We start from the raw sequence: 12,670 nt of genomic DNA, 5'->3' as shown, positions 1-12,670 counted from the left end.
AGGGAAAGTAGCATCTCCACCTCACTCCATAACTTCCCATCAAAAATAATTTTTCACCTGGCCGGTGTGCTCAGTGGTTAGTTACACTCAGTGCCGCCCTCAAACTGAAGGGTTGAGGGTTCAATTTCCGGTCAAGGGCATGTACCTGGACTGCAGGTTCGGCCCCCTGTCTGGTCAGGGGGGAAGTTCGGGAGTCACCAATTGATGTGTCTCTCTCACATCAATGTTTTTCTCTCTCCCCATCTCTCACCAAAGCAATAGAAAAATGTCCTTGGGTGAGGATTAAAAATTCTAATAATAAACATTTTCCCACATTACCTGAAATCATTTATAATACCACCCCCTAAAATTCCACCAGTTTGAAATTCATTTGGATTTTTAAAAATCTCATTAATCGCCAGCACCGGTTTGGCTCAGTGGATAGAGCGTCGGCCTGCAGACTGAAGGGTCCCGGGTTCGATTCCGGTCAAGGGCATGTACCTTGGTTGCGGGCACATCCCCAGTGCAGGGTGTGCAGGAGGCAGCTGATCGATGTTTCTCTCTCATCGATGTTTCTAACTCTCTATTCCTCTCCCTTCCTCTCTGTAAAAAATCAATAAAATATATTTAAAAAAAAAATCTCATTAATCCATTTGAGTATGAATTAATTTTAATTCATTGGCTTTGCTCCTAACATCCAGTTGAAATCAGACATATGAGAGAAAAGAAATTTGGATGAAGAAAAAAAGGAGATGTTTTTATTTGTTTGTTTTTGTTTTTAATGGAGAGAAAGGAAGAATAGGTGCCAGGGGGACACAGCAGAAGGGCTTTCAGCAGCCTTGGGATCTAGAGGAGATGCCAAAATGTGAGACACGGAAACCAAAAGGAGGGAGAAAAAGACCCAGAAATTCCACTTTGGGGAATATATCTGAAGAAACGCAAAACACTAATTCGAAAGAATATATGCATCCCTATGTTCATAGCAGCACTATTTACAATAGCTAAGATTTGGAAGCAGCCCAAGTACCCATCAGTTGATGAATGGATAAAAAAAGCTGTGGTGTATTTACACCATGGAATACTATGCAGCTGTAAAAAGGATCTCTTATGCTTTGAGACAGCATGGATGGACCTGGAGAGCATTATGCTAAGCGAAATAAGCCAATTAGAGAAAGACAAATACCATATGATTTCACTTACATGTGAAATCTAATGAACAAGTAAACTAACAAATAAAATAGAAACAGACATTAGATACAGAGAACAGACTGACAGCCATCAGAAGGGAGGGGTGTTGAGAGTCTGAGTAAAAAAGATGAAGGGTTAAGCAAAAAAAAAAAACCTTATAGATACAGACAACAGTATAGTGATTACCAGAAGGAAAGGGGGTGGGGGAAGGCAGAAGAGGGTAAAGGGGGGATAAATTTTGATGGAAAGATACATGACTTAGGGTGGTAAAACACAACACAATACAATATACAGAATGATCTTATATAATAAAAGGCTAATATGCAAGGGGGCACACGCTCAATGCAGGAGCTGCCCCCTGGTGGTCAGTGCACTCCCACAGGTGGAGCACTGCTCAGTCAGAAGCCGGGCTCACGGCTGGTGAGCGCAGTGGCGATGGGGGGAACCTCTCCCACCTCCACAGCAGTGCTAAGGATGTCCCATGGGAGCGGGCCTAAGCCATCAGTCGGACATCCCCCAAGGGCTTCCAGACTGCGAGAGGGCACAGGCAGGGCTGAGGGACAGCTCCAATGCACGAATTTCATGCACCGGGCCTCTAGTGTATTATAAAATTGTACACCTGGAACCTATATAATTTTATTAATCAATGTCACCATTTTTATAAATTCAATAAAAATTTAAATTTAAAAAAAAGAAGGAAGGAAAGGCAAGAGACAAAATCTACTTCTATTAGATTCATACAATGTTCTCTCCTGGCATTCCCCATATGAATAGTTCTCAGAATACAGTGCTACTTCTATCATCACTCCCAGAAATATTTGTCCCTATCAGTACAGAGAGTATCATCTATCCTAAACAATTCCTAGAGAAGATGTCTTTCCCAACTTAATTCCCAGGAAAGCGCCCCATCCATTTCCAGAACAAGGACAATACTGATAATTTTTTGCACACTTATTATGTTAGGATGCTGGACAAATATCTCCTTGTTTAGTCCTTAATTCTATGAGGTAAGTATTATTGCACTAATTTTACTGGTGAGGAAACTGAGACTGCAGAGGTTAGTTTTTTGCTTTAGGTCACAAAGAAAGGGTGGTACCAAGATCTGTATCCAAAGGTACTCCGGTACTCCTTCCTCTGCACCACACCACATCTCTTCAACACTGAGTGAAGAGACTGATTCCTAATGTCACCCTATGATAAATATTGTACCAATTGGAAACATAATATAGAAAGCCAGGAACTGATTCCACAACGTAACTTTTTTTTTTCTCACTCCCTGGTGGGCACTGCTCTTTTGCCCACCAGATAAAGTCAGTCACAATTGATCCCCAATCTTTTTGGCCTGGATAAGATCAACTCCCACCTTTATCACATGTTTCTCCATCTCATTTAATCTGAAGGCTGTACACAGCCACAGCTCAGTTAACACCTTCCCAACCCCAGATGACAATGCCTTTTCTATCCTAAAGCCCAGTCCTGATTTTACCTCAAGACATACATATCCCAGCCTGCTCTTCCTCATCAGCTACCACGACAACTCAGCATTGAGAAGTATAGAATTTCACCCAATTTTTTTGCTCAGGATGACCTTTTTTTTTTTTAAGGCAACAACTCATTAAGATATCCTTATAGATAAAACAGAATTGTAGAGCTTACAGATCACCTAATTTAAACCCTAATTTTACTGATGAGGGAGCTAAGACACAGAGTGGTGTGTTTTGGCCAAGAACACGTTCTTACATACTTCTAATATCTAGCTATAACTTATAGAATAGTTATCATCCAGCCCAGCACTCAGTGCTTCTGACCTTCACTCTCAAGATAATTTTCTTCTCCTCTCTCCCTCCAGTACACCTCTGCATCACTTCTCTTCCCATTGCTCCCAACACAGTTCCATCTTCTCTGTTCTATTATAATACCATTTCCCAGGAATCAGTCAAGAAGTCCATCTACTATTATCCCTAGTTCCAAAGTATTGTCCTGTTTCTCCTGTACTCATGTTTCACAAAGTGCTTTTTCCTCAGAACCCTGGTCTCTGCCCTGCAGTCTTCCTGATTCTGATACAGATTTTTCATTTCATCACTTGGAGATTATTCCTTTCTCTTCCATGAGAGGAAGGAAATTACTTGTAGTACAATCTTGTCACTTCTTACTACAGTTTATTTCAGCCTGTGCAGGTCATTCTTCTATCACACTAAATTCAAGCATCTCTTGTCTCTCATTCTTTCTCCTAATTAGTACATCAATATTTTTCCCACATTACTCTAAGCTGATAACTTTCTCCCAGGTTGACCATATTTCCAATAAAACATCCCAACTTCTTTGCCACTCTTAATCCAGATCTCTTTCGTACCCATCGCGACCACTGCAGCTGTGGTACCACCACCTGCATACAGAGCTCTGTCCTTTCAATTGGTTCGGATATGGGTCTTCTTTCCGGCCTCAACATGGGGCATCTCCCCATTCCCCTAGCTAAAAGTTCTCTTCCACCAAACTCTCATCATCTCTATTTAAGTGTCTCTCTTTTTTGTACATCTACTCCATTACTTCTCACATTTCTATTTCTTAATTCCCAATCAGTTTCACCACAAAGATCCTTTCCCCGTTACTTCCAAGGCAAAATACTTCCCTAGCTTCCTAACATCACTCTCGATGCAAAGCACTGCTCATACTATATTCATCCTTATTTCCAATTAAATATTTGTCCTGGTTGGGTGGCTCAGTTGGAGCGTCATCCCATATACCAAAAGGTTTCAGGTTAGCTTCCCAGTCAGGACACACACCTAGGTTGTGGGTTCAATCCCTGGTCAGGCGTACACGAGAGGCAACATATCAATGTTTCTCTCTCACATCAATGTTTCTCTCGCTCTTTCTCTCTCTAAAAATTCAATAAAAACATATCCAATTACTGCCTCTTTCCCATTATTCCCTGTATAGACTATTCTTGCCCATGACTCTAAGAATTATCCTCCTAATTCTATATAATAAAAGCATAGTGTGCAAATTGTCCCTCAACCAGAGTTCTTCCAGGAGTTCATACAGGGGGTGGGCTGGCTGGGGGAAGGGAGGCCCCAGCTGGCAGCTGCTAGGGACCCTACTAGTGCATGAATTTCATGCACTGGGCCTCTAGTCATTTATAATATACTAGAGGCCCAGTGCATGAATTTGTGCACCAGTGGGTTCCCTCAGCCTGGCCTGTGGGATCAGGCTGAAACCGGCTCTCCAACATCCCCTGAGGGGTCCTGGATTGCGAGAGGGCACAGGCCAGGCCGAGGGACCCCACCAGTGCACAATCAGGGCCGGGAAGGGACGTAGGAGGTTGGCCAGCTGGGGAGGGGCTGCGGGAGGGCTCCAGGGCATGTCCAGCCCGACTTGCTCAGTCCAGATCAGTTGGACCCCAGCAGCAAGCTAACCTACCAGTCAGAGCATCTGCCCCCTGGTGGTCAGTGCACATCATAGCGAGCAGTTGAGTGGCCTTAGCATATTATTAGCATATTACGCTTTGATTGGTTGAATGGACGACTGGAAGACCAGACACTTAGCATATTAGGCATTTATTATATAGGATATATCCCTATTTACATATACCACTGCAGAGATCTCTCCTGTCTTCCATCCCTCCCAAGGTTTACCTTTACCATGTATAAGGTATCCCAGTATCCCATTCCAACCCTAATAAAATTTTCCTCTTGTCATTTTTGAGATCTCTCTCTCAGCTAGGGATTCTTAACCTTTTTTGTGCCATGAATTCCTTGGCAGTCTGATAAAGCCTATAAACTCCTCAGAATAATGCTTTTAGGTGTTTAAGATAGATGAGAGAGAAATCATTGATTGCCTGCCTCCTGCAGGCCCCTACTTGGTACTGAGACCGCAACCCGGACATGTACTCTGACCAGGAATGGAACCATGACATCCTGGTTCATAAGTCGATGCTCAACCACTGAGCAACACCGGCCTGACTAATCATATTTCTTTATTAATTTATTAAACAAAAAGATGCCTCCAAAGACTGTAAATTTCTATGAAAAATATCTATGATTTCTACTGGTGACAAAAATCTCAGGTATTGCCGAAACCGGTTTGGCTCAGTGGATAGAGCGTCGGTCTGCGGACCGAAAGGTCCCAGGTTCGATTCCAGTCAAGGGCATGTACCTTGGTTACAGGCATATCCCCAGTAGGGGATGTGCGGGAGGCAGCTGATCAATGTTTCTCTCTCATCGATGTTTCTGACTCTCTATCTCTCTCCATTCCTCTCTGTAAAAAATCAATAAAATATATTTAAAAAAAAAATCTCAGGTATTGTTGAAACTACTATGGTTTCTGGCCTACATTTATAATTAAAGGAAGGACCAAATTTAGTTACAAGTTAATAAAAATAACAATGTAACTTTCCCCCCCATCCATAATTAACAGATCCCCTCACAAGAGGTGCATGAAGTCCATATTAAGAACCATACTGTAAACATGGAGGCTTTAAAGAGAAGCTTTTATTCTATGGAATTGAAAGGAATATTAAAAATCATCTGAGCCCTAGCTGGTTTGGCTCAGTGGATAGAGCATTGGCCTGCAGACTGAAGGGTCCCAAGTTCAATTCCTGTCAAGGGCACATGGCCGGGTTTCAGGCTCAATCCCCAGTAAGGGGTGTGCAGGAGGCAGCCAATCAATGATTCTCTCTCATTGATGTTTCTCTCTTTCTCTCCCTCTCCCTTCCTCTCTGAAATCAATAAAAATATTTTTTTAAAAATCACCTGAACCAAAACTTTTTTTTGGGGGGGTTAATCCTCACCTGAGGATATATTTTCCATTGATTTTTAGAGAGAATGGAAGGGAGAAAGGGGGAGAGAGAGAGAGAGAGAAGTGGGAGAGAAAGAGAGAGAGAGAAGTGGGAGAGAGAGAGAGAGAGAGAGAGAGAGAGAGAGAGAGAGAGAAACATTGATTGGGTGCCTCCTGCACTTGTCCAGGCCGGGGCTGGGAATCGAACCTGCAACCCAGGTATGTGCCCTTGACCAGGACTTGAACCTGTGACTCTTCGGTGCTCAGGCTGATGCTCAAACCACTTAGCCACACCGGCCAGGGTATGAACCAAAACTTTTATGCTATCGATGAGGAAACTGAAGCCTGGAGAAATTATAAGACTTTGAATCTGGCCTGGCTGGTGTGGCACAGTGGTTGAGCATTGACCTATGAACCAGGAGGTCACAGTTCGATTACCGTACATGCCTGGGTTGTGGGCTCGATCCCCAGTGTGGGGCGTGAAGGAGGAGCTGATCAATGATTCTCTCTCATCATTGATGTTTCTCTCTCTCTCCCTCTCCCTTCCTCTCTGAAATCAATTAAAAATATATAGTTTTAAAAAGGAAATTAACTGATGGTCATGTAACATAGTCTAGCTACAATCAGGTGCTTGGCTTACAGCAATCAGCACTCACTACAGTATCATGCTCCTAGAAGTTTCCTGGTCTTCTGGCATGATTTCCATTATTATTGACAATCTCTATTCAGAAATTAGCAAATCTTTTTCTGTTTAATTTTAAAACATAATGTTCACTACATTGCCTTCTCTCAGGTTTGTCCCATCACATTCTCTTCTCTATATCATCTCAACTACAAATGTTTCCTTTTCCTTACCATACTCAACTAATCTTTGCTATCAAACTCTTACTATATTTTTACCATCTATACAAAAATTATATGTAGGTTATCTACCATCCCTCACTTCTTAAATATTTGTTTCAGATAATCTAATTCTTTTTTTCCCTGAAGGAAGCATTGCTCTAGACACCCCCAATTTAAAGTTTTCTTCTGCATTTCTCCAGACAGCTCTTTTTCTTCATTCCCCCAGCACATAGCATCCTCCTCACTTGTAATCTCTGGGATGTGTATTTGTACCACATCTTCAAGTTAGCTTAGATTTCTCTCAGCTTTAGCTCACACACACCTTCACACACAAGATCATCTCTGCCCATGCCATTCAAGGCAGAATTCTCCTTTTTTCTGCCATTTAGAGCTTACCGCTCTCTTTGCTCCATTGTTCCTAACATGGAGGACTTCACTATTCACTGAAATTCAAAGCTCCTTTTCCCCCATCATGTTCATATGACTGTTCTTACGATTCTCTAGATCTGTTATGTTGAATATGGTCACCACTGGTCACATGAGGAGACTGACCACTAGAAACATGGCTAGTCTGAATTGAGATGCACTGGAAGTGTAAAATACACACTGGATTTCTAAGACTTAATATGAAAAGGGAATATAAAACATCTCGTTGAACACTGATTAATGCTGAAATAATATTTTGAATATATTGGGTTAAATAAAATATTAAAGTTAATGTCACCTATTTTTTTATCCTTTCTAACATGGCTAATAAAATTTTTTAATTACATAAATGGCTTGCTAGACAGCACTACTCTGGACTTTTCTATTGATTCATACTTTTAAATCTTCCCTACTAATTAAAAATTCTCTCTTCTTGTATCACACCTTCTCCAATTACATTCACTGCTTCCCATACTTCAAACTTAGAATTATTTTCAATCTGCCGTTATCAATACCTTTTCTACTTCATTATTTCTGTACACAGTATTTCTTTGTGCCTACAATATAGCTTCTACCCATGCAATCAAATCATAATAAAGTTTATTCCTCATCAATTCTTGTAGGGTGGTATCTGTTTCAACTCTCAGCAATTTTTAAAAAAAATGTCCCAAAAAAAGGAAGTTCACTCATCATTCACTAAATTGGCCTATCTTCACTATAATTTCATTTAAAGGGGCTAGTAATTGTAAAACACTACACTAATGTAAATTAATAATTTCAGACCAATATCTCCTATTCATACTAGGACAGAAACTCCTCCTCTGTCATTTTAAAGATAGAATTCTTTCTCCAAATTCTTCTAATTTTGAGGTTTCAATCCCATTATTTAAGCAGAGAACTCTCTTATTTCACACAAAATACTCAAATACAATTCTCAAAATGGTGCATTTATTTTCCCACCACTTTTGCAATGGGCCATGTGTCATCATCACTCCTCAAACTGATTTTATGTCCAACATTTTCTGGAGTTGCCTTTTCTTGTCCCAACTATTTTAGGGGGACTCAAGACTGGGCAGATGGGTATGAATGGCATGGTGAGGAGAGTTGGGAAAGTTTGTACTGGAAGTGGTAAGAAGTAGCAGTCACAGATAAGATCTCGTACTCATTATCTTCTTGGAATGCTTCTTCTGAAATCTCTCCTTACTGCTGTGCCCCAGAAACCCCCCTGTAGACCCTTTCTGTGTATCTCTTCCCAATATGAATGATTACCTTCACTCCAGCACTTCTCAAAATTTTTCCTCTGTAAGGACTCCTCCCCTCATTTTTTTTTTAATCCTCACCTGAGGATATTTTCCTATTGATTTTGAGAGAGAGTTGAAGGGTGGAGGAGGAAGAGAGAGAGAGAGAGAGAGAGAGAGAGAAACATCGATGTGAGAGACACATCAATTGGTTGCCTCCTGCATGAGCCCCAACTGGGATTGAACCCTGGACCCTTCAGTCCGTGGGCCCATGCTCTATCCACTGAGCAAAACCAGCCAGGCCCCTCACATCATTCTTAGCAAAGAAATTTCTTATCTTTACTCTAAGAGTAAGTTTCTTTTTTTGCTTCCAACATTTTCCTCAGATGATGATCTTTCCTTCATCATTCTCTTTATATAAATTCTAGTTTCCCATTACTTCTAGTACTGAAAAACCTTTTTAAAAATTACTCCTAGTGTTGAAACTTTCCCGTTTCCTACCTGTATATTTATTTAGCTCTCATCCAGTCCTCTCAAGACAGAACTCTTTCTGATCCACACACTTCTGATCCAGATAGTGCTCCTTTTTCATCTAGCCCTGCTAAAAATCCCTTGTACATCTCTCTTCCAATAGACAGCTCTCTCCTTTCTAATATTCTCTTTGGATAATCTGGGTGTAAAGCTCATTTGTTGTTACTTTCTCTTATTCTTCCTTCCTCAATATTTCTCTTCTGTTCTTTTCCTCTGCTTATTCCTTTCTCTCTCTCTCAGTGTCTGGTTTTACAGCCAATATTCTATCTGTGTCAGAAAAGAGCACCCATTTTACAAATGGTTCAATATCAGAACTGAGGGAAACCTGAGAGAGTAGGACAAGCTGCTTGTTTTCCCATGATTTGGGCATATTCCCCTTCAGTTCTCCTGCACTGAGGTGTCTTCCTTTCTCCTCCCCCACAGCTTATCTCTTCCCTAGGTGTGTCTGGTTCTTCTTCTGCTCCTATTGCCTCCAAAGGTCCATTTCAAGAAAGGGCCCAGAAACCTATTATCAGGAATTGCCTTCTCCTGGCAAAGGACAAAAAATTATTGCATCTCCTCTTGGTCTTCACTAGAATCAGCCCCCATGCCTCCATGGGTCACTACTAAGCTGGTTGAGATGAACGGTTAAGCAAAGGCAGATCCATCCTGATGCTACAGAAGTTTAAGATTCAGGAATCTTGCACTTGCATTTGGCCCTTATTTTTCTTAAACAGGGCCCACCAAACTGTATAAGCTTTGGATGTCAGCACACCCAGATCTGTCTCTGGATGGGGAGGAGCTTTTTCGGCTACTAAGGGTGAAGGATCAATAAATAGGAAGTCAGGAGCTCTCTAAATAGATCTATTCTAAACAGGGTTCAGTTTAATACACCCTGTCTCTATTTAGAGGGCATCTTCTTCCCATGGAGGACCCAGTGTTCCTGCATTAGCTGAGCTGAATCTCCTAGTTCCAGAATCTTAGCTGAATTCTTGACTCCAGGCTTTTGGGCTGCACCCAACCCAGCCCAGCCCAGCCTCTCTCTTGGCATCCCAGTGAGCCCTGGTCCAGCAGGTGCTAAGCCCCCTGCTAGCTAAGGTTTCCTTAGGGCCACTACTGTTATTACGGCTTAGCTCTAAATATGCCAATTCAGAAGGATGAAGATGGGTCATCAACATGGTCACCACCACTTTAAGACCCTCCTTTTGCCCCTGCATCCACAGAGCCCATTTGGGGTCAATACAACCTTCTCAGAAGCCAGAAGTGCCCCCCTCTTAACTGACAGCTGCCCCAATGTACCCTCACCCTGGGGTCTTGCTGCTGTCCTCAGGAATCCCACACTTGCAGCTTCTCTATTCCCAGCATCTGAGGAAAATGAAGGGATTCGGAAAAGAAGATGCAGCAGAGCCAAGGCTTGAGGACTAGAATGCAGAAAGGAAAGACACTAATTTGGAAGTCTTTGGCGAGGCTTCGGGCACTTTGGAGACAGAGCAGGGCTGCGAGTCTGGGATTTAGAAGTGCTCTGTATGAAGGGAACCGGAGGTGGTTCCCAGAACCTGCCATTTGGGGGGTCTGGGATTCCAGGGCTCCAGGCAAGTGCCCAGTCTGAGTAGCCTGCTGTTGGGATTTCCGGTAAGGAGCCTCCCGCCCGGCTCCCTGGTCAGCCCCAGCACTTACCCGGCAGACTTGGGAAAGTCTCTGAGAAGTGCGGAGGCAGGGGCGGTGGGGGCTCTGCCACTTTCTCCCGGGCCGGCAGCAGTTCTTCAGCTTCCAGTCCACCCTCTGGGCGTCGGCCGCCGGGCTCAGGGTTGTTTCGGGCGGCGGCGGCAGCAGCAGCAGCAGCAGCGAGATCTGGGGGCCCGTAGAAGGCGTCCGGCGGCTCTGCAAAGCTGGGCAGCGCGGTGGTCAGCGCCACCATCGAGGGCACAGCCTGCCCCAGCCCAGCGCAGAAGGTGTTGGTAAGGCGGCCGGCAAAGGAGGCTAGCGGGGCGAGGGGTGGGAGGCCGGTGGGGAGCGGCGTAGGGGCCAGCGCCTGCGGCAGCACGAGGGGCCGGTAGGGCATGAACATGGGGTAGCCGGTGTAGAGCAAGTGGCCAGAGCGTGGCGGCGGTGGCCCGATCAGGGAGTCAATGGAGAAGGCAGTGCCCGGGCCCCCACCACTGCCCCCGCCGCTGCCCCCGGGGGGCGCTTCCGCCTCCAGCTCTCTGCATGGCGCTGGGAGCTGTGGCCGCCCCGGGGAGTCCCCTCTGGAGCACCGCCGTGCGCCCCGCGGCTCGGGCGCCCGAGCGGACACGCAGAGCTGGCTCCTGGCTCCCGGGCCGAGGTGGCGCGAGGCTCGGGCTCAGCGCAGTGTGGCTCCCGTGCCGCGTTCCCTCTCTCTCATAAGGAGGGAGGGGGCGGGCGAGCGGGCGGGCTGGGGGTGTCGCCCTCCGGACTCATCCATCTTCTTCAAATTACGCTTCACTTCCTCCCTCCGCCCGCTGCGGAGCCCGCCCGCTCCCTCAGCAGAGCCTGTTCCCAGCGGCCCGACCCGCCCGCCCCCCGCGGCCCAACCAACTATTATTAATGGAGATTGATGAGTCCGGACACACCGCTTTGTGAAAGTTTGCGGCCAACGAGAAGACGGCTGCAGCTGTTGGACCAGTGCCCCTCCTTCCACCCAGCCCGCCCCGACCTAGCCCAATCGGCCGGGTGTGGACTGGGCGCCGGGCGGCAGGCAAGGAGGGCGCACCGTGAGGGACAGGCTCAGACCAAAGTGCCCCCTGCCCCCAGCCAACCCCGGCTCAGGCTGCTGCCCTCTGTCCGACCCAAGCCAGTCTCCCCGTGTCCCCAGCCCCTGGGGCGAAAGACCTGGCAGCGCCAAAAGCAAGCCCAGAGGGGCAGACGAGACAGCACCTCGGTGCCCCCTTGGGCGGCGGGCCGGGCCGGCAGGGGGCGCACTCCGCTGCGGGGCACCGAGGCTCAGGGCCACTCACATCCGCCCTTTTCCTTCTCAGTTGGTCGTGTCCTCCCAGCCCCACCCACACTCTCTCCCTGGTCTCTCTTGGCATTGGCTCTTCCTTCCTTGGAACCCTCATTTCCTCCTCCTCCTCCTCCTCCGTGGTGGACCCCCTTAGTCCCGCACTCTGGCCTCCTGGTCGTTTCCGGAAGGGCCCACACTATGCCAAGTGCTTAGCATCCCTCTCACCTTTCCTCTTCCTCCGTCTTTCTCCCATCCTTTCCATTCTTTTCTTTCCTCCCAATCTTCTTTCCTGCCCTTGTCTATCCCTGCTCCTATTTGATCATTACTATTTCTCACTCCCTACCCCAGTGCACCTTATTCTATTTTCCCCCTCATTTTTCGCCTATATCTGTATCTCCTGTCTTTCTGTCGCCCCCCCCCCCCTCCCTCTCTTACTATTAATTTCCCTGATTGGCTCCCCAGCTCCAGCGCTGCTGATGAGCCCTATTCTTTCCTGGGCCTGACACTATCGAACTGGCCTGGGTGAATTCTGGGGGCTGGGCCCCAGCGTGCTGATGAGCCCTAAGGGTCAACAACGCTAATTATCCGCTAATTTGCGGAAGAATTCCGGTCAACCTCCCCCCATTTCTACATACTGAAAAGGGGGGAGCTTTTTTTTATTCTCCCCCTTCCTTTCGAATCCCCACAAAAAAAATGGGCTTATGAAGAAAAAAATATGGGTAATTTTTCCTTTGTAAGGAGGCCTCGGGCA

General features: G+C 45.7%; 1 protein-coding gene across 1 annotated transcript in view; it reads right to left on the bottom strand.

The window, feature by feature from the left end:
- Nucleotides 1-11,167, bottom strand: part of GBX1 (gastrulation brain homeobox 1) — a 20,575-nt gene extending 9,408 nt beyond the window's left edge. Inside the window, 3 exon segments of the mRNA XM_006100999.3 lie at nt 4,383-4,385; nt 10,635-11,139; nt 11,141-11,167. Of these exon segments, the coding sequence (XP_006101061.1) occupies nt 4,383-4,385; nt 10,635-11,139; nt 11,141-11,167 (535 nt within the window).
- Nucleotides 11,168-12,670: the final 1,503 nt, after the last annotated feature.

The sequence above is a fragment of the Myotis lucifugus genome, unplaced genomic scaffold (assembly GCF_000147115.1).
Source record: "Myotis lucifugus unplaced genomic scaffold, Myoluc2.0 scaffold_336, whole genome shotgun sequence".
Taxonomy (NCBI): domain Eukaryota; kingdom Metazoa; phylum Chordata; class Mammalia; order Chiroptera; family Vespertilionidae; genus Myotis; species Myotis lucifugus.
This window is presented reverse-complemented; position numbering and strand designations above follow the sequence as displayed.